The sequence below is a fragment of the Gorilla gorilla genome, chromosome 4 (genome assembly GCF_029281585.2).
Source record: "Gorilla gorilla gorilla isolate KB3781 chromosome 4, NHGRI_mGorGor1-v2.1_pri, whole genome shotgun sequence".
NCBI lineage: Eukaryota > Metazoa > Chordata > Mammalia > Primates > Hominidae > Gorilla > Gorilla gorilla.
Genome location: NC_073228.2, coordinates 57,472,510 through 57,497,966, shown reverse-complemented (window position 1 = coordinate 57,497,966; position 25,457 = coordinate 57,472,510). Strand labels below are relative to the sequence as shown.

Genomic DNA, 25,457 nt, shown 5'->3' with positions numbered 1-25,457 from the left:
AAACAGCATAGCACTGGTCCCAAAACAGATACATCAACCAATGAAACAGAACAGAGACCTAAGAAATAACACCACACATCTACAACCATCAGATCTTCGACAAAACTGACAAAACAAACAATGGGGAAAGGATTCCCTGTTTAATAAGTCGTGCTGGGAAAACTGGCTAGCCATATGCAGAAAACAGAAACTGTACTCCTTCCTTACACCTATACAAAAATTAACTCAAGATGGATTAAAGACTTAAATGTAAAACTCAAAACCATAAAAATGCTAAAAGAAAACCTAGGCAATACCATTCAGGACATAGGCATGGGCAAAGACTTCATGACTAAAACAAAAGCAATTGCAACAAAAGCTAAAATTGACAAATGGGATCTAATCAAACTAAAGAGCTTCTGCACAGCAAAATAAACTATCATCAGGGTGAACAGGCAACCTACAGAATGGGAGAAAATTTTTGCAATCCACCCATCTGACAAAGGTCTAATATCTAGGATCTACAAGGAACTTAAACAAATTCACAAGAGAAAAACAAACAACCCTATCAAAAAGTGGGCAAAGGATATGAACAGACACTTCTCAAAAGAAGACATCTATGACCAGGTGCGGTGGCCCACGCCTGTAATCCCAGCACTTTGGGATGCCGAGGCGGGTGGATCACTTGAGGTCAGGAGTTTGAGACCACCCTGGCCAACACGGTGAAACCCCATCTCTACAAAAATACAAAAAGTAGCTGGGCATCGTGGCAGGTGCCTATAATCCCAGCTACTCGGGAAGCTGAGGGAGGAGAATTGCTTGAAGCCAGGAGGCAGAGGTTGCAGTAAGCCGAGATCTTGCCACTGAACTCCAGCCTGGGAGACAGAGTGAGACTGTATTTAAAAAAAAAAAAAAAAGACATTTATGCACCGAACAAACATGAAAAAAAGCTTACCATCACAGGTCATTAGAGAAAAGCAAATCAAAACCACAATGAGATAGCATCTCACACCAGTTAGAATGACGATTATTAAAAAGTCAGAAAACAACAGATGCTGGAGAGGATGTGGAGAAATAGGAACACTTTTACATTGTTGGTGGGAGTGTAAATTAATTCAACCATTGTGGAAGACAGTGTGGCAATTCCTCAAGGATCTAACACCAGAAATACCATTTAACCAACCAATCCCATTACTGGGTATATACCCAAAGGACTATAAATCATTCTACTATAAAGACACATGCACACATATGTTTACTGCAGCACTATTTACAATAGCAAATACTTGGAACCAACCCAAATGCCCATCAATGATAGACTGGATAAAGAAAATGTGGCACGTACACACTATGCAGCCATAAAAAAGAATGAGTTCATGTCCTTTGCAAAGACGTGGACGAAGCTGGAAGCCATGATTCTCAGCAAACTAACACAGAAACAGAAAACCAAACACCACATGTTCTCACTCATGAGTGGGAGTTGAACAATAAGAACACACGGACACACAACGGGGAACATCACACACTGGGGCCTGTCAGAGGGTAGGGGGGCAAGGAGAGGGAGAGCATTAGGACAAATACTTAATGCATGCACGGCTTAAAATCTAGATGACAGGTTGATTGGTGCAGCAAACCACCATGGCACATGTATACCTATGTAACAAACCTGCACGTTCTGCGCATGTATCCCAGAACTTAAAGCAAAATAAAATAAATAAAAAAGAAAGAGCTTCCAATGGCTAATACTAGAATAATTTGAGGAACTAAATAATGTAATATTGAAATATAACCCAAAATATTAAATAAGTACCTATAAGTTCATTCATACAAGAAAAGGATTGAATGAATGAGTAAATGGAGAAAAGACAAGTCTCCTATACAGAAGAATTCCAAATAACTTATGTATAATAGCTACATCCTGTCTCCCCACATCAAGGAAGTGGCACTTCAATCCCCACCCTTTGAGTGTGAACTGCACTTACGACATCTGAGGGAGGAAAAGTAAATACAGTGGATCAACCTGGCAAACACTTTCTGACTCATACGGTCAAGGTTAATATCCACATGATAAGACATGTCGATCGCATACACCCCTGATATGATATGATGACAATTACAGTTCATCCCTGTGGTCTTCCTCCTGAAAATCTTGAGTATGAAAAATAAAATCCTAAGCCCCCCAACCACTGAACAGACCCCCTCTTGGCCAAGGGGACCCCAGAAAAACCTTAAAAGTTGAATTTGCAAGCATGATGGAATGGCAGGTCAGCCGCACCTCATTATAACCGCTCTCTTTTGCAGTTTAGACACAACAACTGACCAGCACTCAGGTTAAAATAAACATCATCAGACCGATGAAACAGTCTCTTCGTGGCAATAAGATACCAAGTTGTAAATAGGACCTAAAGCCTTGACAGGCAAGAGTTGAGTCACGCGTCCCTACACTTAAAGAATAAACTATGTTCTAATAGCCACAAGCTTTTTCTTTTCTTCTATCAGCTAAACAAACACTGGCCTGGAGATAAGCAATATTAAAACAACTGCAGCGCATCCACTGCCAGACATGAACCAACTGACCCCCTGCTCCAGCAGCCCTAACTACAGCTTTGACTAGACAAGAGACTGATTTTAGTAACTTTCTTCTGATAACAAGACCGCCAACCATGGACCGGTTCTGGCTGGTTTCGATTCTGAGCACTTGAGTGCCTTCTTCTCCTGAAAAGACTTTTGATGTGTAAGGTCTAATTGTAATAGATATAAAAGTTAAAACATATAGGGTCTAATTGTAATAATTATAAAGTTTAGTCTCTACTGGCTGGGCACGATGGCTCATGCCTGTAATCCCAACACTTTGGGAGGCCGAGACGGGTGGATCACCTGAGGTCAGGAGTTCAAGACCAGCCTGGCCAACATGGCAAAACCCGTACTCTATTAAAAACACAAAAATTAGACAGGGGTGGTGATGCACGCCTGTAGTCCCAGCTACTCGGGAGGTTGAGGCAGAAGAATTTGCTTGAACCCAGGAGGCAGCAGTTGCAGTGAGCCGAGATCATACCACTGCACTCCAGCCTGGGCGACAGAGCAAAACTCGGTCTCAAAAAAAAAAAAAAATTTTCTCTACTAAAAAGTGAACATGGGACAATGCACACAATAAGCATGTTTACTCTCCATGCACATGCACAACCCCCTCTCAGGAGTATTCATATCTCCTCCTATAACCTGCTGAATATATATACTGCCCAAGCCATTCAGCACAAATCCCTGTTCCATCCTCCCTTCTTTCAAAGTGCTGCCTTTCTGTCTAAGCTTCCCCCAAATCAGGATGGCCAGCCTGCAAGTTGTAACACTTTATAATAAATAAAATCTCTTTTCTAAACTTATAAATTGTGTGATTTTTAAGTTGACAACCTATAACTCCGGCCTAACTATGAGAAAAACATCAGACAAACCCAAAAGGGACATTCTACAAAGTGCCTGAACACGGCTTCTCAAAACTATCCAGATCTTCAAAAATAAAGTCTGAAAAATTATCACAGATCCAAGGAAGCTAAGGAGACATAACTACTAAATGTCATGTGGCGTCCTGGATGGGATCCTGGAACAGACAAAGCACAGTAGGAGAAAACTGGGAAATCCAGATAAATTGTGGAGTTTAGTTCACAGCAATGTACTATGGTTGTGAAAAGTGAACCACAGTAATGTAGTAATGAAAGAGGGAACTGAGTGAAGGGTACACAGGAACTTTCTGTACTATCTTTGCAACTTTTCTGTAAGTCCATGAATATTTTAAAATAAAAAGTTAACTTAAATTTTAAAAGCATTTTGTTTTATTTTACCATGGCTGGGTGGATTTTCAGATCTTTAGTGGAGTAAGTCCCAGCTAGCTAAAGCCAGATTGCAGAGATAGGCAGGCACCATCAAAACCCAACTGAGCCTGGCACAGTGGCTCGTGCCTACAATCCCAGCAATTGGGGAGGCTGAGGCAGGAGGATCACTTCAGCCCAGGAGTTCAGGGATATGGTGAACTATGATCACTCCAGCCTGAGCTACATAGTTGTTTTTACAAAAATATTTTTAAATTATCCAGGCATGATGGCAGGCAACTGGGTCCCAGCTACTCAGGAAGCTGAGGTGGGAGGATTGCTTGAGCTCAGGAAGTTGAGGCTACAGTGAGTCATGATGGTGCCACTGTACTCCAGCCTGGGTGACAGAGCAAGACTCTGTCTCAAGAAAATGAAAAATGACCTGAGTCGGTTTTCTTTAGCTAAAAAAGGTAGAAAATGGACACAGGAAAGGGAACATCACACACCGGGGCCTGTTGTGGGGTGGGGGGAGGGGGAGGGATAGCATTAGGAGATATACCTAATGTTAAATGACGAGTTAATGGGTGCAGCACACCAACATGGCACATGTATACATATGTAACAAACCTGCACGTTGTGCACATGTACCCTAAAACTTAAAGTATAATTTAAAAAAGGGTAGAAAAAATTACCCCATTGTGCTCTCCTAAACACAGTTTGTTGTCACAGATAATTTTACCACTTAATTTTCAAGGGACAAGGTTACTTAGCAGAGAAAATTAAACCCAGATTAAATAATACTTAGAGACATAAGGTCCAACTGCTTACCTGATGAAATTCCTCAGAAACTGACTTTCACAAATGTAGAGAATTCTGTGTGCCTCACAGTGAAACACATTCCTGATCTTCTCCATGATCTTCATGGCCATGATGGTCTTTCCTAAGCCAGGTAAGCCATGGACAAACAATTCTCTGTTCTTGTGGAAGCTTCTGGAGAATATCTCATACTGCTGGGCTGTGAGCAGATTTAAAACCTCATAGCTGAGCAGGTCACTCAAGAGAGACCTGAAGCCGAGCAAGACAATCACGAGACTGCAGCAGGGCTTCCAATGTGCTGGGTGCCTGCAAGGCTATAGGATGCAGGGTAATCCATCGGAGACACTGCAGCCTCCAAGGCCTCTGCGCTGCTCTCAGGACTCAGGCAGAGGACCTTGGCCCTGACACACACCTTCCCAGTGTAGCCCCCCATGTTCACCAGCTTCTGCTTCAAAGTAAGGGCAGTGCGAGTGCAGTAGTCCTGGCCCTGCCAGGGCTGTTCTATGCTATCAGCAGAGTATCACAGATGACTCCTGGCTTCTCCTGCAAATTCAGGTCCACAGCCTAGCTTCTAGAGAGGACCACAATTCCCCAGAAGAAAGGTTGGGTTTGCTCATTTATTAACTCCTCTAATCCTTCATGCTGTGAGGACAGCTCCTTCCAGAGGGATTCCAGAGTACATGGCAAATGTCCTGGTAGCACTAGATGTGAAAAGAATGAGAAATTAGGGGAAGGAGAATAATCATACTGATTATGACCATTAGTTATAATTAACTGATTAATATATTTGATTATTAATTCCAGATATTTCAAATATTCTTCTATAAACATTATATTACAATTATAAAGGAAAAGAAGCTTTGAAATATCTGGTAAACCTCATCTAAACCCATGTGTTTATTATGCTTTTGACCTAACCTCTCTGAGACTTTGCTCTCTCATTTGTAAAACAAAACTAAGAATAGCACATTTCCTATGGAGAGGAATAAATGAAGTAACATAAAGAGTCTGGCTCATTGCAGCTGCTTGAAAAAGATGAGTCCTATTCCCCATCCCACTCTCAAAGTGCATGAATCTCAAAATGTCCCTGAACAGTTCCCACTAATGGGGGTAGCAGGAGCCTTCCCAGGAGGAAGGTACTCATTAGCACAATATTTGCGGAGAAGAGGAAGTTACGTAAAAGCTTTTATTGGCAGTTAATTTTCTTCAGTCCTCAACTAGGAGACCCTTGAAGCTATCTCTCCTGAAGCAGAATTGTTGCATCACATACAGATCAATCTGAGGCTCCCCCCATTACAAAAGTCTTCTCTTTGTCACAGGCAAACAGGGAACAATTACATGACATGAGAATATACTTGTGCTACAGAGTTATAAATTTATTTTAGGCTGGGTGCGGTGGCTCACTCCTGTAATCCTAGCACTTTGGGAGGCCGAGATGGGTGATCACTTGAGCCCAGGAGTGCGAGACCAGCCTGGGCATAATGGTGAAACCCTGTTTCTACAAAAAATATAAAAATGATCTAGGCATAATGGTGCATGCCTGTAGTCCCATCTCCTCAGGAGGCTGAGGTGGGAGGATTGCTTGAGCCCAGGAGGCGGAGGTTGCAGTGAGCTGAGATTGTGCCACTGCACTCCAGCCTAGGTGATTGAGTCAGACCTTGTCTTAAAAAAAAAAAAAAATTTCAAAGATCATGGGATCCAAAGGGAGAAAAACAAGAATGTTTTTGCCCTATCGTGGCAGTGGCAGAATACAAACCAGAATCAAGATTTGTAAGTGGTAATTTGAAATTGAAATTACCCAAACTTTATTGGTAATTGTTTATTGTTCATTGTTGCTTGTGCTTTCTCATTCATACCAGGTGTTCACACAACTTGATTATGCCTGCAACGTGGATGTTAGTGAGTAGGAGATGACATCTATTATGACACACATCTAGATTTTAGAGATGTTAAGAAGTTGGGGGAGATAAATAAAACCCCCATCTCCCTGGGACAGAGCACCTGGGGGAAGGGGCGGCTGCGGGTGCAGTGTCAGCAGACTTTAGTGTACCTGCCTGACAGCTCTAAAGAGAGCAGCGGATCTCCCAGCACAGCGTTCGAGCTTGCTAAGGGTCAGATGGCCTCCTCAAGTGGGTCCCTGGCCCATGTGTATCCCAACTGGGAGACACCTCCCAGCAGGGGCCAACAAACACCTCATACAAGAGAGCTCTGGCTGGCATCTGGTGGGTGCCCCTCTGGCACGAAGCTTCCAAAGGAAAGAACAGGCAGCAATCTTTGCTGTTCTGCAGCCCCCACTGGTGATACCCAGGCAAACAGGGTCTGCAGTGGACCCCCAGCAAACTCCAGCAGACCTGCAGCAGAGGGGCCTGACTGTTAGAAGGAAAACTAACAAACAGGAAGGACTAGCACATCCACTCAGAGACCCCATCTGAAGGTCACCAACATCAAAGACAAAAGGTAGATAAATCCACGAAGATGGGGAGAAACCAGCTCAAAAAGGCTGAAAATTCCAAAAACCAGAATACCTCTTCTCCTCCAAAGGATCACAACTCCTTGCCAGCAAGGGAACAAAACTGGACGGAGAATGAGTTTGACAAATTGACAGACGTAGGCTTCATAAGGTGGGTAATAACAAACTCCTCTGAGCTAAAGGAGCATGTTTTAACCCAACACAGGGAAGCTAAGAACCTTGAAAAAAGGTTAGACAAATTGCTAACTAGAATAACCAGTTTAGAGAACAATACAAATGACCTGATGGAGCTGAAAAACACAGCACGAGAACTTCGTGAAACATACACAAGTATCAGTAGCCAAATTGATCAAGCAGAAGAAAGGATATCAGAGATTGAAGATCAATTTAATGAAATAAAGCAAGAAGACAAGAATAGAGAAAAAAGAATGAAAAGGAATGAACAAAGCCTCCAAGAAATATGGGACTATGTGAAAAGACCACATCTACGTTTGATTGGTGTACCTGAAAGTGATGAGGAGAATGGAACCAATCTGGAAAACACTCTTCAGGATATTATCCAAGAGAACTTCCCCAACCTAACAAGACAGGCCAACATTCAAATTCAGGAAATACAGAGAACACCACAAAGATATTCCTCGAGAAGAGCAACCCTAAGACACATAATTGTCAGATTCACCAAGGTTGAAATGAAGGAAAAAAATGTTAAGGGCAGCCAGAGAGAAAGGTTGGGTTACCCACAAATGGAAGCCCATCAAACTAACAGCAGATCTCTCTGCAGAAATCCTACAAGCCAGAAGAGAGTGGGGGCCAATATTCAACATTCTTAAAGAAAAGAATCGTCAACCCAGAATTTCATATCCAGCCAAACTAAGTTTCACAAGTGAAGGAGAAATAAAATCCTTTACAGACAAGAACATGCTGAGAGATTTTGTCACCACCAGGCCTGCCTTACAAGAGCTCCTGAAGGAAGCACTAAACATGGAAAGGAACAACCGGTACCAGCCACTTCAAAAACATGTCAAATTGTAAAGACCATCGACACTATGAAGAAACCATCAACTATGGGCAAAATAACCAGCTAGCATCATAGTAACAGGATCAAATTCACACATAACAATATTAACCTCAAATGTAAATGGGCTAAATGCCCCAATTAAAAGACACAGACTGGCAAATTGATAAAAGAGTCAAGACCCATCAGTGTGCTGTATTCAGGAGACCCACCTCACGTGCAAAGACACACATAGGCTCAAAATAAAGGGATGGAGGAATATTTACTAAGCAAACGGAAAGCAAAAAAAAGCAGGGGTTTCAATCTTAGTCTCTGATAAAACAGACTTTAAACCAACAAAGATCAAAAAAGACAAAGAAGGGCATTACATAATGGTAAAGGGATCAATGCAACAAAAAGAGCTAACTATCCTAAATATATATGTACCCAATACAGGAGCACCCAGATTCATAAAGCAAATTCTTAGAGACCTACCAAGAGGCTCAGACTCCCACACAGTAATAGTGGGAGACTTTAACACTCTACAGTCAATATTAGACAGATCAACGAGACAGAAAATTAACAAGGATATTCAGGACTTCAACTCCGCTCTGAACCAAGCGGATCTAATAGACATCTACAGAACTTTCCACTGCAAATCAGCAGAATATACATTCTTCTCAGCACCTCATGGCACTTATTCTAAAATTGACCACATAATTAGAAGTAAAACACTCCTCAGCAAATGCAAAATAACAGAAATCATAACAAAAATCCTCTCAGACCACAGTGCAATCAAATTAGAACTCAGGATTAAGAAACTCACTCAAAACCACATAACTACATGGAAACTGAACAACCTGCTCCTGAATGACTACTCGGTAAATAACGAAATGAAGGCAGAAATAAAGACGTTCTTCATAACCAATGAGAACAAAGACACAACGTACCAGAATCTCTGGGACACATTTAAAGCAGTGTGTAGAGGGAAATTTATATCACTAAATGCCCACAAGAAAAAGCAGGAAAGATCTAAAATCGACACCCTAACATCACAATTAAAAGAACTAGAGAAGCGACAGCAAACAAATTCAAAAGCTAGCAGAAGACAAGAAATAACTAAGATCAGAGCATAAATGAAGGACATAGAGACACAAAAACCCCTTCAAAAATTCAATGAATCTAGGAGCTGGTTTTTTGAAAAGATCCACAAGATAGATAGACCAATACCCAGACTAATAAAGAAGAAAAGAGAGAAGAATCAAATAGATGCAATAAAAAAATCATAAAGGGGATATCACCACGAATCCCACAGAAATACAAACCACCATCAGAGAATACTGTAAACACCTCTATGCAAATAAACTAGAAAATCTAGAAGAAATGGATAAATTCCTGGACGCATAGGCCCTCCCAAGTCTAAACCAGAAAGAAGTCGAATCCCTGAACAGACCAATAACAGCTTCTGAAATTGAGGCAGTAATTAATAACCTACCAACCAAAAAAACTCCAGGACCAGACAGATTCACAGCCGAATTCTACCAGAAGTATGAAGAGGAGCTGGTACCGTTCCTTCTGAAGTTATTCTAAACAATAGAAAAAGAGGGAATCCTCCCTAACTCATTTTATGAGGCCAGCATCATCCAGATACCAAAACCTGGTAGAGATGCAACAAAAAAAGGAAAATTTTTTTTGATGAACATCAATGCAAAAAATCCTCAAAAAAATACTGGCAAACCGAATCCAGCAGCACATCAAAAAGCTTATCCACCACAATCAAGTCAGCTTCATCCCTGGGATGCAAGGCTGGTTGAACATACGCAAATCAATAAACGTAATTCATCACATAAACAGAACGAATGACAAAAGCCACATGATTATCTCAATAGATGCAGAAAAGGCCTTCAACAAAATTCAACACCCCTCCATGCTAAAAACTCTCAATAAACTAGGTATCGATGGAACGTACCTCAAAATAATAAGAGCTATTTATCACAAACCCACAGCCAGTATCATACTGAATGGGCAGAAGCTGGATACATTCCCTTTGAAAACCAGCACAAGACAAGGATGCCCCCTCTCACCACTCCTAGTCAACATAGTATTGGAAGTTCTGGCCAGGGAAATGAGGCAAGAGAAAGAAATAAAGGGTATTCAAGTAGGAAAAGAGGAAGTTGAATTGTCTCTGTTTGCAGATGACATGATTGTATATTTAGAAAACCCCACTGTCTCAGCCCAAAAATCTCCTTAAGCTTATAAGCAACTTCAGCAAAGTCTCAGGATACAAAATCAATGTGCTAAAATCACAAGCATTCCTATGCACCGATAACAGACAGACAGCCAAATCATGAGTGAACTCCCATTCACAATTGCTACAAAGAGAATAAAATACCTAGGAATCCAACTTACAAGGGATGTGAAGGACCTCTTCAAGGAGAACTACAAACCACTGCTCAAGGAAATAAGAGAGGACACAAATAAATGGAAAAACATTCCATGCTCATGGATAGGAAGAATCAATATTGTGAAAATGGCCATACTGCCCAAAGTAATTTACAGATTCAATGCTATCCCCATCAAGCTACCAGTGACTTTATTCACAGAACTGGAAAGAACTACTTTAAACTTCATATAGAACCAAAAAAGAGCCTGCATAGCCAAGACAATCCTAAGCAAAAAGAACAAAGCTGGAGGCATCAAGCTACCTTACTCCAAACTATATTACAAGGCTACAATAACCAAAACAGCATGGTGCTGGTACCAAAACAGACATATAGACCAATGGAACAGAACAGAGGCCTCAGAAATAACACCACACATCCACAACCATCTGATCTGACAAACCTAACAAAAACAAGCAATGGGGAAAGGATTCCCTATTCAATAAATGGTGTTGGGAAAACTGGCTAGCCACATGCAGAAAACTGAAAGTGGACCCCTTCCTTATGCCTTATACAAAAATTAACTCAAGATGGATTAAAGACTTAAATGTAAGACCTAAAACCATAAAAATCCTAGAAGGAAACCTAGGCAATAACATCCAGGACATAGGCATTGGCAAAGACTTCGTGACTAAAACACCAAAAGCAATGGCAACAAAAGCCAAAATTGACAAATGGGATCTAATTAAACTAAAGAGCTTCTGCACAGCAAAAGAAACTAACATCAGAGTGAACAGGCAATCTACAGCATGGGAAAAAATCTTTGCAATCTATCCATGTGACAAAGGGCTAATATCCAGAATCTACAAGGAACTTAAACAAATTCACAAGAAAAAAACAAACAACCCCATCAAAAAGTGGGCAAAGGATATGAACAGACAGTTCTCAAAAAGAAGACATTTATGCACCCAACAAACATATGAAAAAAAGCTCATCATCACTGGTCATTAGAGAAAAGCAAATCAAAACCACAATGAGATACCATCTCATGCCAGTTAGAATGGCGATCATTAAAAAGTCAGGAAACAACAGATGCTGGAGAGGATGTGGAGAAATAGGAATGCTTTTACACTGTTGATGGGAGTGTAAATTAGTTCCACCATTGTGGAAGACAGTGTGGCAATTCCTCAAGGATCTAGAACCAGAAATACCATTTGACCCAGCAATCCCATTACTGGGTATATACCCAAAGGATTATAAATTATTCTGCTATAAAGACACATACACACATATGTTTATTGTGGCACTATTCACAACAGCAAAGACTTGGAACCAACCCAAATGTCCATCAATGATAGACTGGATAAAGAAAATGTGGCACATATACACCATGGAATACTATGCAGCCATTAAAAAGGATGAGTGCATTGCTTTGCAGGGACATGGATGAAGCTGGAAACCATCATTCTCAACAAACTAACACAAGAACAGAAAACCAAATACCACATGTTCTCTCTCATAAGTGGGAGTTGAACAATGAGAACACACGGACACATAAAGGGGAACATCACACACTGGGGCATATCTGGGGGTAGGGGGCTAGGGGAGGGACAACATTAGGAGAAATACCTAATGTGGGTGACAGGTTGGTGGGTGCAGCAAACCACCATGGCACGTGAATACCTATGTAACAAACCTGCACATTCTGCACATGTACCCCAGAACTTAAAGTATAATAAAAAAAGAACTTGTCCATATAACAAAATACCACCTGTTCCCCTAAAACTATTGAAATAATAAAAATAATAACAGTAAATAAAAAATAAAATAGATTAGAAAAGAAAAAAAAGTTGAAGAGATGGAGGCTCAGAAACATTAATTAACTTTCTCAAAGTCACTCAAACCCATACTGAAAGAGAAACCCATACTCTTCCGACTAACATTATAACCTCATAAACGTCATCTGTCACCTCTTTTGGTGCCCTGGCTAGCCTCCTGGGTGACTGCTTTGTCTTTTTTTTTTTGAGATCGAGACCATCCTGGCCAACATGGTGAAACCCAGTCTCTACGAAAAGTACAAAAAATTAGCCAGGCGTGGTGGCAGGCACCTGTAGTCCTAGCTACTCGGGAGGCTGAGGCTGAGGCAGGAGAATCACTTGAACCCAGGAGGCGGAGGTTGCAGTGAGCCAAGATTGTACCACTGCACTCCAGTCTGGTGACAGAGTGAGACTCTGTCAGAAAAATAAAAGAGAAAGAAAGAAAGGAAGGAAGGAAGGAAGGAAGGAAGGAAGGAAGGAAGGAAGGAAGGAAGGAAGGAAGGGAAAGAAAGAAGGAAAGAAAGAAAGAAGGAAAGAAAGAAAAGGAAAGAAAGAAAGAAAGAAAGAAAGAAAGAAAGAAAGAAAGAAAGAAAGAAAGAAAGAAAAGAAAAGAAAAAGAAAGAAAGAAAAGAGAAAGAAAGAAAGAGAAAGGGAGAGAAGTTAAACTTTTGGACTATACATTCTTATGTGGATAGTGGGGGAAATGAAGATGGCCAAGGGAGGTGGTAAATCTGACAAATGGAGTAAAAGGAACATCAATGATTCTTAGTCTTTTTTATTTCAAAGAACTTGTATTTGGGAGTGGTTGTGCAAATCAATAAAACTTAACTGTGCTATGGTGAGAAGGGGGCTCTTAAGACTCTCAGAATTGTGCCACAACCTGCACAATCACTTTTTTCTTTTGCTTGACTATGCATTCGTGCATGCCGTGAAAACATTTCGTTATTTGATTCAGTAGTGCAGGAAACATTCAATGAAAGCTCACACTAAACACAGTGCTGTCAGAGATACTAAGAATCTGTCTGCTGGGGACATATGGTTTAGGTCACAACAAATTGCCATAACGTGGCTTAAACATATGTGAAGAAAAATCCATAGCCCCAAATGCCTATATTGGTTAAAGAGAAAGATAAAAGTAGAGTGAATTTACAGAACTTAGAAAAAGAACTAGATCACAAAGGAACACAAAATAAAGGGAATAATAAATGTAAGGGCAGGAGGAAATTGAAAAATTAAAAAACAATTTATTTGATTAATTAACAAGATTAAAAGTTTTGTTTTTCCTTGTTTTGCTTTTTTGTCTGGTTTTCCATCTTTTTAGACAACCCACTAGCACTTCTATTTTTTTCACTAGCATCTTTATTATTTTAAAGAAATGAACAAATAAAATGGTGGTTGATGCAGGTGTGAAAAGGAAATAGACTTCTGAGCAGGAAATTATGTAGAAGGCCAGATCTTTCACGATCTTACTCATATGTCTGATACGCGCCTTGTAATAAAGCTTACAACTGTCTTCTTCTGTATTTTATGACCATTAAAACAACCTTGTCAGATTATTTATACAAAGTGCCATTTGTGACATATAAGCTTTAAAGTTTTAATGTTTATTCCTATGTTCTTTCAAGTATAGAATGCCATTGGTTTCCGTGGACAAAATTTTCATATTGGCAACTCTCTTCTTTTATTATATTTACTTATTTATTTATTTATTTTTGAGATGGAGTTTCACTCTTGTTGCCCAGGCTGGAGTGCAGTGGCGCGATCTCGGTTCACTGCAACCTCCATCTTGCAGGTTCGAGTGAGTCTCCTGCCTCAGCCTCCCAAGTAGCTGGAATTACAGGTTCCTGCCACCACGCCTGGCTAATTTTTTAAATTTTTTATTTTTTTATTTTTTTTAATAGAGATGGGGTTTCATCGTGTTGGCCAGGATGGTCGTGAAATCCTGACCTCAGGTGATCCACCCACCTCGGCCTCCCAAAGTGCTGGGATTATAGGTGTGAGCCACCCGGCCGGGCCTGACAACTCTCTTCTACATCTAAAAGTGCGAATTATTTTGTATGAAATAGAAACCTCAAGAACTGCTAATCTTTTCTTCTCCCTTTAAGACCCAAAGAAAAAAATCAATACACAGAAAACTCTAGTAGATTTCTTCCTCTAAAATCATACCTGAGAAAGATTTGGTTCCATCAAAATATGTATTAAGAAATTTGAAAACATAAATGAATGGTTTTTAAAAATAGGCACAGGCCGCGCACAGTGGCTCACGCCTGTAATCCTAACACTTTGGGAGGCCAAGGCGAGTGGATCACCTGAGGTCAGGAGTTTGAGACCAGCCTGGCCAACATAGTGAAACCCCGACTCTACTAAAAATACAAAAATTAGCTGGGCGTGGTGGCACATGCCTCTTATCCCAGCCACTTGGGAGGCTGAGGAAGGAGAATCGCTTGGACCCGGGAGGTGGAGGTTGCAGTGAGCCGAGATTGCACCACTGCACTCCAGCCTGTGCAAAAGGGAGTGAGACTCCATCTCAAAAAAAAAAAAAAAAAAAGGCACAAAAGCAAAGCTTGTTTAATAAAACATTGATAATGCAGATAAATCAATAACAGAATAAAAAGCCTGAGGGACGTTATCAAGAAAAATTTTATAAAGTACCTGGCTCCGTTGGGATTACTGGAAAACTTTTTTTAAAACTTCAAAATCAGGCCAGGCACCGTAGCTCTCACCTATAATCCTTACACTTTGGGAGGCCAAGGCAGCCATATCACTTGAGGCCAGGAGTTCAAGACCAGCCTGGCTAACACAGTGAAATCCTCACCCCTACTGAAAATACAAAAATTAGCCAGGCATGATGACAGGTGCCTGTAATCCCAGCTACACGGGAGGCTGAGGCAGGAGAATCTCTAGAACCCAGGAGGCAGAGGTTGCAGTGAACAAAAATCATTCCACTGCACTCCAGCCTGGTGAGACCCTGTCTCAAAAACAAAAACAAACCAAAAGACAAAAACAAAAAAACTTCAAAATCATATAATTATCACATTATTAAATAGATATTGTTTGACACACAAAAAATGGCAAGCTACAACATTCAGTTTTATATATTTTATAAACAATATTATGGCAATCAATAATATTTGCAGCCTTATCTCTTATCATCTTAATAATATTACATTGTTTTACAATTTGTAAACATCAAATAAAAATTTTATATTCTGCTTTTATCACATAACACCTCTACAACCCTTTCAAGTTGTTACGCTTTTAGTTATATGTTACATTTCATCAAGAAGATGCTTAATACAATGTTGTATGTAGAAACTATTTTTAAAAGACGCATATTAATGAACTAGGTACTTCTCAATTGTTAAAACTGAAATTGCTCTCAATTCATACTTAATCATAAATAATAGTCATAAATCATTTACTCAACAAATATTTATTGGAAATCTATTATTTGCCTAGCACTGTGCTAAACCCAGAAAAGACAGTGGTGAACAAAACAAACCTGGTCCCTGTTCTTGAGGAGGTTGACAGTAAACAAGTGACTCCTATGGACAAAAGTTTAGAATGTCAGGGGAGCTTAGAATGGAAACACTGCCCTCACCTGGCAGTTGGAGGGGGAATGGGTTCAGAGAAGGATTTCCAGAAAAAGTAACATTTGAGTTAAGATCTGAAGAATGCAAATGAGGTGAAGAGTTAACTTGGTGAAGAAGGGTGGGAAGAATTTTCTAGACAGAAGTAAGAAGGAGTATGTCAAGTTCAAAAGACTGACAGCACAGAGCTGGAAGGATAGAGGCAGGAGATGAGGTTGGAACCATGCTCAGGTGTCCGACTGTGCATTGTCTGGTAAGCCACTTTAAGGGTTCCTGGCTTTACCCTAAGAGTAATGGGAAGCTGGCCAGACACCGTAGCTCACGCCTGTAATCCCAGCACTTTGGGAGGCCGAGGCGGGCAGATCACCTGAGGTCAGGAGTTCGAGACCAGCCTGGCCGACATAGTGAAACCTCATCTCTACTAAAAATACAAAAATTAACCAGGCTGCACCTGTAGTCCCAGCTACTTGGGAGGCTGAGGCATGAGAATCGCTTTAACCTGGGAGGCAAAGTTTGCAGTGAGTCAAAATCACGCCACTGCACTCCAGGCTGGGCAACAGAAGGAGACTCTGTCTCAAAAGAAAGGCCTGGGCACGGTGTCTCATGCCTGTGATCCCAGCACTTTGGGAGGCCCAGGTGGGCAGATCATGAGGTCAAGAGATGGAGACCATCCTGGCTAACACGGTGAAACCCCATCTCTACTAAAAATACAAAAAATTAGCTGGGTATGGTGACACATGCCTGCAGTCCCAGCTACTCGGGAGGCTGAGGCAGGAGAATCTCTTGAACCCGGGAAGCGGAGGTTGCAGTGAGCTGAGATCGTCCCACTGCACTCCAGCCTGGCAACAGAGCAAGACTCCGTCTCAAAAAAAACAAAAAGTAATGGGAAGCCATTGGAGGTTGTTAAGCAGGAAGACACGGCATCAGATGAACATTTTTCAAAGTCCTTTCTAGCTGAAGCAGGTTAGAGCAGTCATGGAAAAGACCTTTCAGGATATGGTTTCAGCAGCCCAAATGAGAACAGATGGTGATGTGGACTAAGGTGGGGACAGTGGAGAAGTAGGCAGAGTTGAGAGAGATTTAGAATTAAGCCGGCAGAGTTGAGAGAGATTTAGAAGTAAGCCGAGGGACCTGGCAATTGATGGGAATTCATGTCTATTATTTCAATTGCTCCTCTTCCATCTCAATCCAATGGATAAGAACCAGAATGGGCCCAGTCACTGGCGGGAGCTGTTTATGAGATACTGCTTCTCACCCCAGATTAAAAACCATAGCTTAGCCAAACATTGAAAGGGAGAAAGGATCCAAATGTGGAGAGAGAACCTGGATATATGCCAAAGCTTAAGCAGCCAGAAGCAGAAATCTCTATCAAGGCCTGGGATCAAGAGTTCTGATACAGGAAGAGCTAATCAATCAAGAGCAAATAAAAACAAAGGGCATAGTAGGAAGGTTAACGCTTGTGCTCCTCATGAGCTGAAAGAGCTAACATTTATTGAGCCAGGAACTGTACCAAAAACTTTACATACATTATCTCATTGCTTTCTCACAACAAATACTATTATCTTTATTTTACCAATGAGGAAACTGAGGTTGGGGGACATATTCAGAGTCATATGGGTGAGGCTCAAATCCAGGAGTATTTGATTCCAAATGCTAGTGCTTCTAATCAAAACCTAGACTCTCTCTTTCTCCTTTTTTTTTTTTTTTTTTTTAGATGGAGTTTCACTCTTGTTGCCCAGGCTGGAGTGCAATGGCGTGATCTCGGCTCACCACAACCTCCGCCTCCCAGGTTCAAGCAATTCTCCTGCCTCAGCCTCCCTAGTAGCTGGGATTACAGACATGTGCCACCTTGCCTAGCTAATTTTTTTTTTTTTTTTTTTTTGGTAGTGACGGGGTTTCTCCACGTTGGTCAGGCTGGTCTTGAACTCCCGATCTCAGGTGATCCGCCCGCCTCAGGCTCCCAAAGTGCTGGGATTACAGCACCGTACTCAGCCCTTTTTTTTTTTTTTTTTTTTTTAAAGCAACAGGGTCTTGCTCCGTCATCCAGGCTGGAGTGCAGTGGTGCAGTCATAGCTCACTGCAGCCTTCACCTCCTGAACTCAAGCAGTCCTCCCACCTCAGCCTCCCTAGTAGCTGGGACTACAGGTGTACGCCACCATGCCTGGCTAGCTTTTTTTGTTTTTGTTTCTGAGATGGATTCTTGCTCTGCCGCCAAGGCTCGAAGGCAGTGGCAGGATCTCAGCTAACCGCACCCTCCACCTCCCGGGTTCAAGTGATCTTTCCACCTCAGCCTCCTGCGTAGCTGGAATGACAGGCACGCACCACCACTCCCAGGTAATTTTTGTATTTTTAGTAGAGACAGGGTTTTACCATGTTGGCCAGGCTGGTCTTGAACTCCTGACCTCAAATGATCCACCTTCCTCGGCCTCCCAAAGTGCTGGGATTACAGGCGTGAGCCACCACACCCGGCCCTGGCTAGTTTGTTTGTTTGTTTGTTTGTTTGTTTTGTAGAGATGGGGTCTTGCTATGTTATCCAGGCTGTTCTCAAACTTCTGGGCTCAAGCGATCTTCCCACCTTGGTCTCCCAAAGTGCTGGGATTACAGGCATGAGCAACCACATCCGGCCAAAAATCTAGGCTCTTAATCATTGTGCAAACTGGTCTCCCAAATTATTAGGCCTCTTGGAAGACGAGAGAGTTTTCATTACTCTGATAAGAATAACCATTCTGGAATAATCTCCCTGGTATTTGTGATAGCATTTATTTTATAAAACACATTTGATAACAAGAAAAACATAGGTCTATGTCTGTTAAACACAGGCAAGCAAAAGTCACATGTAAAAACACAGCTAGACAGAACATCTAGGGCCTTCACAAGTATCTGCTTTAATTAATGTTGGTAAACAAAATGACCCAATGCAGTGACACATTTGCAAACATTATATCTAAATCCAACTAGATCACAGTTTCCCAGTCAATATAGCTTAAGTTTCTCTGAAAACAAAATAGTTTATATATTACGAAAAACAAAAAAACACAGTTGGGCTCAGTGACTCATGCACGTAATCCCAGCACTTTGGGGGGCTAAGGTGGGCAGATTGCTTGAGCCCAGGAGTTTGAGACCAGTCTGAGCAAGGAAATCCAGTCTCTACAAAATATAAAAAAATTAGCTGGGTGTGGTGGTGCATGGTCTATAGTCCCAGCTCCTCGAGAGTCTGAGATGGGAGGATCACTTGAGCCTAGGGAGGTCAAGACTGCAGTGAGCCACGATTGTATCACTGCACTCCAGCCTGGGGGACAGAGTGAGATCTTGTCTCAAAAACAAAAAAAAAAAAAAAAAGAAAAATAAGAAACCCCTTTTCATAGTGATGAAGCAATCAGCTAACTGCTAAAGAATCTTCACAGGCGAGGCTGGGTACGGTGGCTAATGCCTATAATCCCAGCACATTGGGAGGCCAAGGCGGGATGATTACTTGAGGTCAGGAGTTTGAAACCAGCCTGGTCAATCTAGCAAGACTTCCTCTCTACAGAAACGAAAAAAATTAGCCAGGCACCCTCACGCTCAGTGCCTGTAGTCCCCGCACTTTCAAAGGCTGAAGCAGGAGGATCCTTTGAGCCCTGGAAGGTCGAAGCTGCAGTGAGCTGTGATCACACCACTGCACGACAGCCTGGGCGAAAGAGTGAGAACCTGTCTCAAAAAAAAAAGAGAATCTTCACAAGCATCCCTTCCTCCCAAGTCTCCTCACTTGTCTTATCTGAAGGTTTGTTCCCCAGAACTATGAGAACCCTCTACATCTCTTTCTCTCAGCCCAGCCAGGTTCCTCTGGGCTTGAGTCCTACATCCCTGGCCTCAGCTACAAGGTGAGTCCAGTCTAAGGACCAGCTCCTCTCATTGTCTATTTCATTTATTTATTAAAAGTGTAGACCTAAAGTGTCTACTTCATCCTCTCTTGCCTAAAGTGGGTATATCTGGAAGAGTCTGTAGCCACAGAGGAGATTTTCATCTTAGAGTTATGAGGTCTCTTTGAGAGACTCTCCATTCCATTGAATAAGCATGGCTTAGATCTCTCTGGACAATCTGTACTTACCTTGGGAGTTGAAAGATTCCACAGGGTTGAGATGCTGAAAAGATGAGAAAGTTCCAGGAGCTCTGATCTACTTAGGAGTCCCTGCAGTTTGGCTGAGGACAGTGGTAATCCTCAAAGGCTAGAAATGGCTTTCAAATCTGAGTGCTCTGCAGAACAAGTCCAGGAAAAATGCTGCTTTGGTATTTCTGAAAATGAAACTAGAAGGTTGCCGCCTTTTTAAAGTTTCCATTTCTCAGAATTCTCCTTACTCATTTTAGGCCTGCCATTCTAGCCTCAAGGGGGGAAAATGTGCTATTTCCTGTTTATCAATAGACTAAGTGGGCCAAATACTAGTTCTGGCTAAAGACTAAAGAAACTTCTTTATCAGAAGAAATGCTTCAAACACTTTGGAGAATAATGCTACAAAAAAGCTTTTTTGGATACACACCAAACTGTTATTAAGGATTACTTTCTCAGAAGTAGAACTGGAGAGGAAGAAGATGGAAAGGGAGGAGAGAATTGTCACTTTGCACAGTAGGCCTGAGTTACTCAACAAATATTTTTTATTGGCAAGGAAAAGGGAAAAAACAAAACAAAAAGAAACAGTGAAAGAGCCAGAAAGGAAATTAAACAGTGCATCTCACTGACTTTCTCATTTAATTTTTATAGTAGCCTCCATAATCCTAATAGTTGTTGTAATTAGAGCCGAGATGAAATTCCTGCTGGATTCACTGCCATTAATTTAGCTGCTAATACTGTTGCTATTGTTCTGATCAAGTTTCTGCTACTTTTTGACCTGCTGTCTCCCTCAACAGCTGTAGGAGTCACAATTCCCTTGAGCTCTTGTTGGTTTCTTGTTCCATTTCTTTTGGGTGTCTATCTTTATACATTGAAAAAATTATTACAGTGTGGATTTAGCAATCATTTTTAGCTACAAGAAAAGGTGCTGTGCCCTAGAGGGAATTGAATTAGAGATGTCATTCATTAATCAGATAATTAGTTCCCAATCTTGGCTGCTTGTTCAAATCTTTTGGCATGCTTTTTAAAAATTCAGATGCTAAGATCCTTCCCCAGACATTCTGAATTATACTGTCAAGTAGTGGTGCAATATCAGGAGGTAGAGACATATCACATATACACAACACACACATATAGGCATAAACATAGAGACAGACACAAATAGATCTTATAATTTTCATTTAAAATCTTAGCCATGATTAGGTATACATAAACACAAAATTCAATAATTTTGATAAAAATTGATTCTCATCTTGGCCTATTAATATTTTCTTTCGATCTCATCTTTCCATAGACATTTGTTTAGGATGACAGCTTTCTTTTTAAAAAAAATCCTTTTAGATATAAAAGTTCAAATCTTCAAAGGTATACCTGTCTTAATTGTGACTCAAAACCAGTAAGTTTTTATGGCTTAAAACCTATAAACCTTTTATCACTTAACCATGGATGTAAGAGACATCCCCAAGGAGGATGCAAACCATGCTGCCCTTTTGCCGGGCGCGGTGGCTCACACCTGTAATCTCAGTATTTTGGGAGGCTGCGGCGAGCAGATCACTTGAGGTTAGGAGTTTAAGACCAGCCTGGCTAATATGGTGAAACCCTGTCTCTACAAAAAATACAAAAATTAGCCAGGCCTGGTGGTGCATGTCACAAATTTCAGGTACTCGCGAGACTGAGGCGGGAGAATCACTTGAGCCCGGGAGGCGGAGGTTACAGTGACCAAGATCACGCCACTGCACTCCAACGTGGGCGACAGAATGAAACCCTGCACTCAAAAAAAAAAAAAAAGAAAGAAAGAAAGAAAAGAAAAATGAAGGTTCAGATGACAAACGCCTCTTATGGACTGGGACCTTTTATTGAGACAAACTTCTCTGAGAGCTGGCACAGGCGGACGAAAATGCTGCTTATCTTACTTAGATCTTGGGTTCCAGGCTGGTGGCCTGATGCAAACCAGCAACACTTGCGCCCTCTGGCGGCGAGGACCAGAGAGACTATTTTAAAGCCAAGCTCTCGGGACATAAAACGAAGGAAGAATCGAATCTCATTATTTTCTTCCTTATGACAAACAACACAAACGACAGAGACAAGGACTTTTTATTATTCCTTGGAGGCTGTGGATCATACCCAGACCAAATTTATAAAAGTTACAATTCAAAGAACTCATTTTTACAAATGTTTTTCTCCTGCCAATCTGAATTTGGAAAGGAAGAGACAAGGAAAATTTACGTTCTCCTCTCTACAGGGCACTGCAGATAGATATGTCGGGGGGCTGACTTTGGTAAGAATTCTTACCTTCTGCAGGTTCTGTCAGCTCTTCCGGGATCCTACCCACAGGCTCTGAAGTGAGTGGCGCATCCCAACCTTCTAGGGTCCCATTTTCATTGCCAGAAACCACAGGGGAGGCAAAATTTTACCTCTGTTCTCTTAGGGATTTTGGCTAGGCCTGAGAATTAAATTGACCTATGACAGATTAACAAGAGAAAAACATAAAGATTTTTACATATAGGAGCCCCTATAGAAAATTCAAGACCTAAAGAAGTGCCGAAACCTAAATGCTTGCATAGTAGGGTGAGCAAAGGGTACAACTGCAGAAAAGTAATTACATTAAAGTATGTGTGAAGGCAAAGTAAGATAAGGGTTATTTTAGCAAGGTCTGTTTGTACAGAATTATCCTGGGTATGACCCCTGTCAAAGAATGTTTTTTATTCTCCTGGTACAGGGAGGGCATCTTTCACGTGGGACTTTTATCTCCTGTTTTCAGGAAGAAAAAAAGATTAAGATTCACTTTTTGCATCTGCTATTTTCTTTTTATTTTTATTATTATTTCAACAGTTTTGGGGGGGAACAGGTGGTGTTTGGTTACATGGATAAATTCTTCAGCAGTAATTTCTGAGATTTTGGTGCACCCATCTCCCGAGCAGTGTACACTGCACCCAGCGTGTAGCCTTTTATCCCTCATCCTCCTCCCACCCTTCGCCCAAGTCCTCAGAGTCTAGTATTTTTATGCCTTTGCGTCCTCATATGCATCTGCTATTTTCAAGTGCTTTTAGCTCCAAATAATCCTAATGCCAAAATGGCATATTTGGGGGCAACACATTCTGCCACCCTTCTGTACCTTTGGCCAAACAGAGGTTTGCTTTCCAGACCTCCTGGGTTCTGTGACTGGCAACTGCACAAGCAGGGCACACTCACATGCCATCTTCCCACAGTGACTCATAGGGAAGTGACGAAAGAAGGCTGCTTCTGTCCTAATTGTGTTGCTCTGTTGTACAGTTCCCTAAAATGTCTGCCCCCACCCCACCCCACCCTACCCCATATTTTATGGAATTAGGTGAAGAGCTTTTTCCTCCTTTACTTGCCCATCATCCTCTTCTTCCCTGTAGGCATGAGTTCCTGCTGTTCATGAAACCAATTGGAAAGTAAGGGGCACTACTGCACTGATAATCTTGGCTCCTTGCTCAAAGGCACGGAGAACCACCTCTCCCTAACCTGCAATGTGGGAAATGTCTCACATACTATATGGGAGACTGCAGAGAAGAAAGGGGTCACCAGAACAATAAACCCAAACAGGATATACAATGGAATGTATGCTATGATTACAACTCTGCTAAAATATATCTGCCAGTGGACTAGCCCAGGAAACGAACAAGCAAAAGTGAAAGCAACTGCATGATTCAGCGGTAATAATAGGGATTGAATTTTCTTTTGTGGTTCTCTATTTTCTAATCTTTCTATAATGTAATTATATAGAACTTGTAATGACAGGTATATCTTTTATGTTTTTTGGTATACAAAATGCTCTCCTCTGAACGTTTCTTATTATGTAAGTTATTTAAGTAATCATATTGATTTTGTAGAAAAATTTTAGAGGCTAAAAATACCATCAGTATTCTAAGCGTATTTGATCCAAGCCTCAGCATAAAATCAAATGAATTACTGTCAACACAGAAGGAGACTTACGTCTTTAACTTTGATGTACAAACAGAAGAACATAGAAGCTAACATGGACTTTGGAGTCAGACAGACATGAGTTCAGATCTCAGATTCAGAACTTACTAGTTCTGTGATCTTCGGTAAGGTATTATTATTCATTTGCTTATTTATTTACTTATTTATTTATTTTTAGAGATAGAGTCTTGTGGTGTTGTCCAGGCTGGAGTGTAGTGGTATGATCATGGCTCACTGTAACCTTGAACTCCTGGGCCTAGGCAATCTTTCCACCTCAGTCTCCCAAGTAGCTGGACTACAGGTGTGTGCCACCACGCTCTGCTAATTTAGGAAAAAAATTTATAGAGACAGGGTCTCTCTATATTGCCCAGGCTGATCTCAAACTCCTGGCTTCAAGCAGTCCTCCAGCTTTGGCCTCCTAAGGTGCTGGGATCGCAGGCATGAGCCATCGAAATTGGCCCTAAGTATTTATCTTTTAAGTCATAGCCTCCTCAGCTGTAAATTGGAACTAGTAAGATCTAAAATTTATTGAGAGCTTTCCACATATTATGCTTTATTTAAATGTCTTATTTATTTGTTTGTTTGTTTATTTATTTTTTGAGACAGATTCTCACTCTATCGTCCAGGCTGGAGTGCAGTGGTGCGATCTTGGCTCACTGCAACCTCTGCCTCCCGGGCTCAAGTGATTCCTCTGCCTCAGCCTCCCAAGTAGCTGGGATTACAGGTGTGTGCCACCACACCCAGCTAATTGTTTTGTATTTTTAGTAGACACGGAGTTTCACCATGTTGGCCAGGCTGGTCTTGAACTCCCAACCTCAAGTGATCTGCCCGCCTTGGCCTCCCAAAGTGCTGGAATTTCAGGCATGAACCACCGTGCCTGGGCAATGTCATATTTATTTATTATTTTTAGTTTTTTAGACAGTATCATGCCTTGTTCCCCAAGCTGCAGTGTAGTGGCCCCATCATGGCTTTCTGTAGCCTCAACCTCCTGGGTTCAATTGATCCTCCCACCTCAGCCTCCAAAGTAGCTGGGACTAGTGGCATGCACCACCATGCCTGACTAATTTTTGGGGTTTGTTTTGTGGAGATGGGGTTTCACCATGTTACCCAGGCTGGTCTCAAACTCTTGGGCTCAAGTGATCCAACTACCTCGACTTCTCAAAATGCTGGGTTTACAGCTGTGAGCCACAGTGGTCGGCCTAAATGTAGTATTAACTTTCAATCTTCATCTTTGCCTGAAGACGTAGGTATGAATTTTACCTCTATTTTATAGATGAGAAAACTGAATCTTGAAGAGGTAAAGTAACTTGCTCAAGGTCATCCAGCCAATTAAGGAATAGAGTTGGAATTCAAGGCCAGAGTCAATCCAACCCCTGGACTCAAGCTCTTAACACTGCCTTATCCTACCTTACTGCTATACATAATTCAAAGACTGGTTGGGGGGTTAAAAGATATATTTTAAAAACAATTTGCACCATGTCTAGTACATACTAAGCACTTAATATATGTTTGTTGTAACTGTATATATCAGAGGAGACATCAATGGGACTGTAAAGGTATTTTGGTGTATTAGCT

At 41.4% G+C, this 25,457-nt stretch overlaps 1 protein-coding gene across 3 annotated transcripts in view; it reads right to left on the bottom strand.

Moving 5' to 3' along the window:
- Window positions 1-20,125, bottom strand: part of LOC101143714 (schlafen family member 13) — a 98,945-nt gene extending 78,820 nt beyond the window's left edge. For 2 of the 3 annotated variants that reach the window (XM_055388451.2, XM_019026152.4), the window contains exons 1-2: window positions 19,938-20,125; window positions 4,611-5,299 (exon numbers count right to left, since the gene is read on the bottom strand). In XM_055388451.2, the coding sequence (XP_055244426.2) occupies window positions 4,611-4,711 (101 nt within the window). In that variant the 5' untranslated portion in view covers window positions 4,712-5,299; window positions 19,938-20,125. Of the gene's footprint in view, window positions 1-4,610; window positions 5,300-19,937 lie in introns of those variants that run through there. The other variant, XM_055388453.2, reaches the window with a different exon arrangement.
- Between the last annotated feature and the right edge of the window lie 5,332 nt (window positions 20,126-25,457).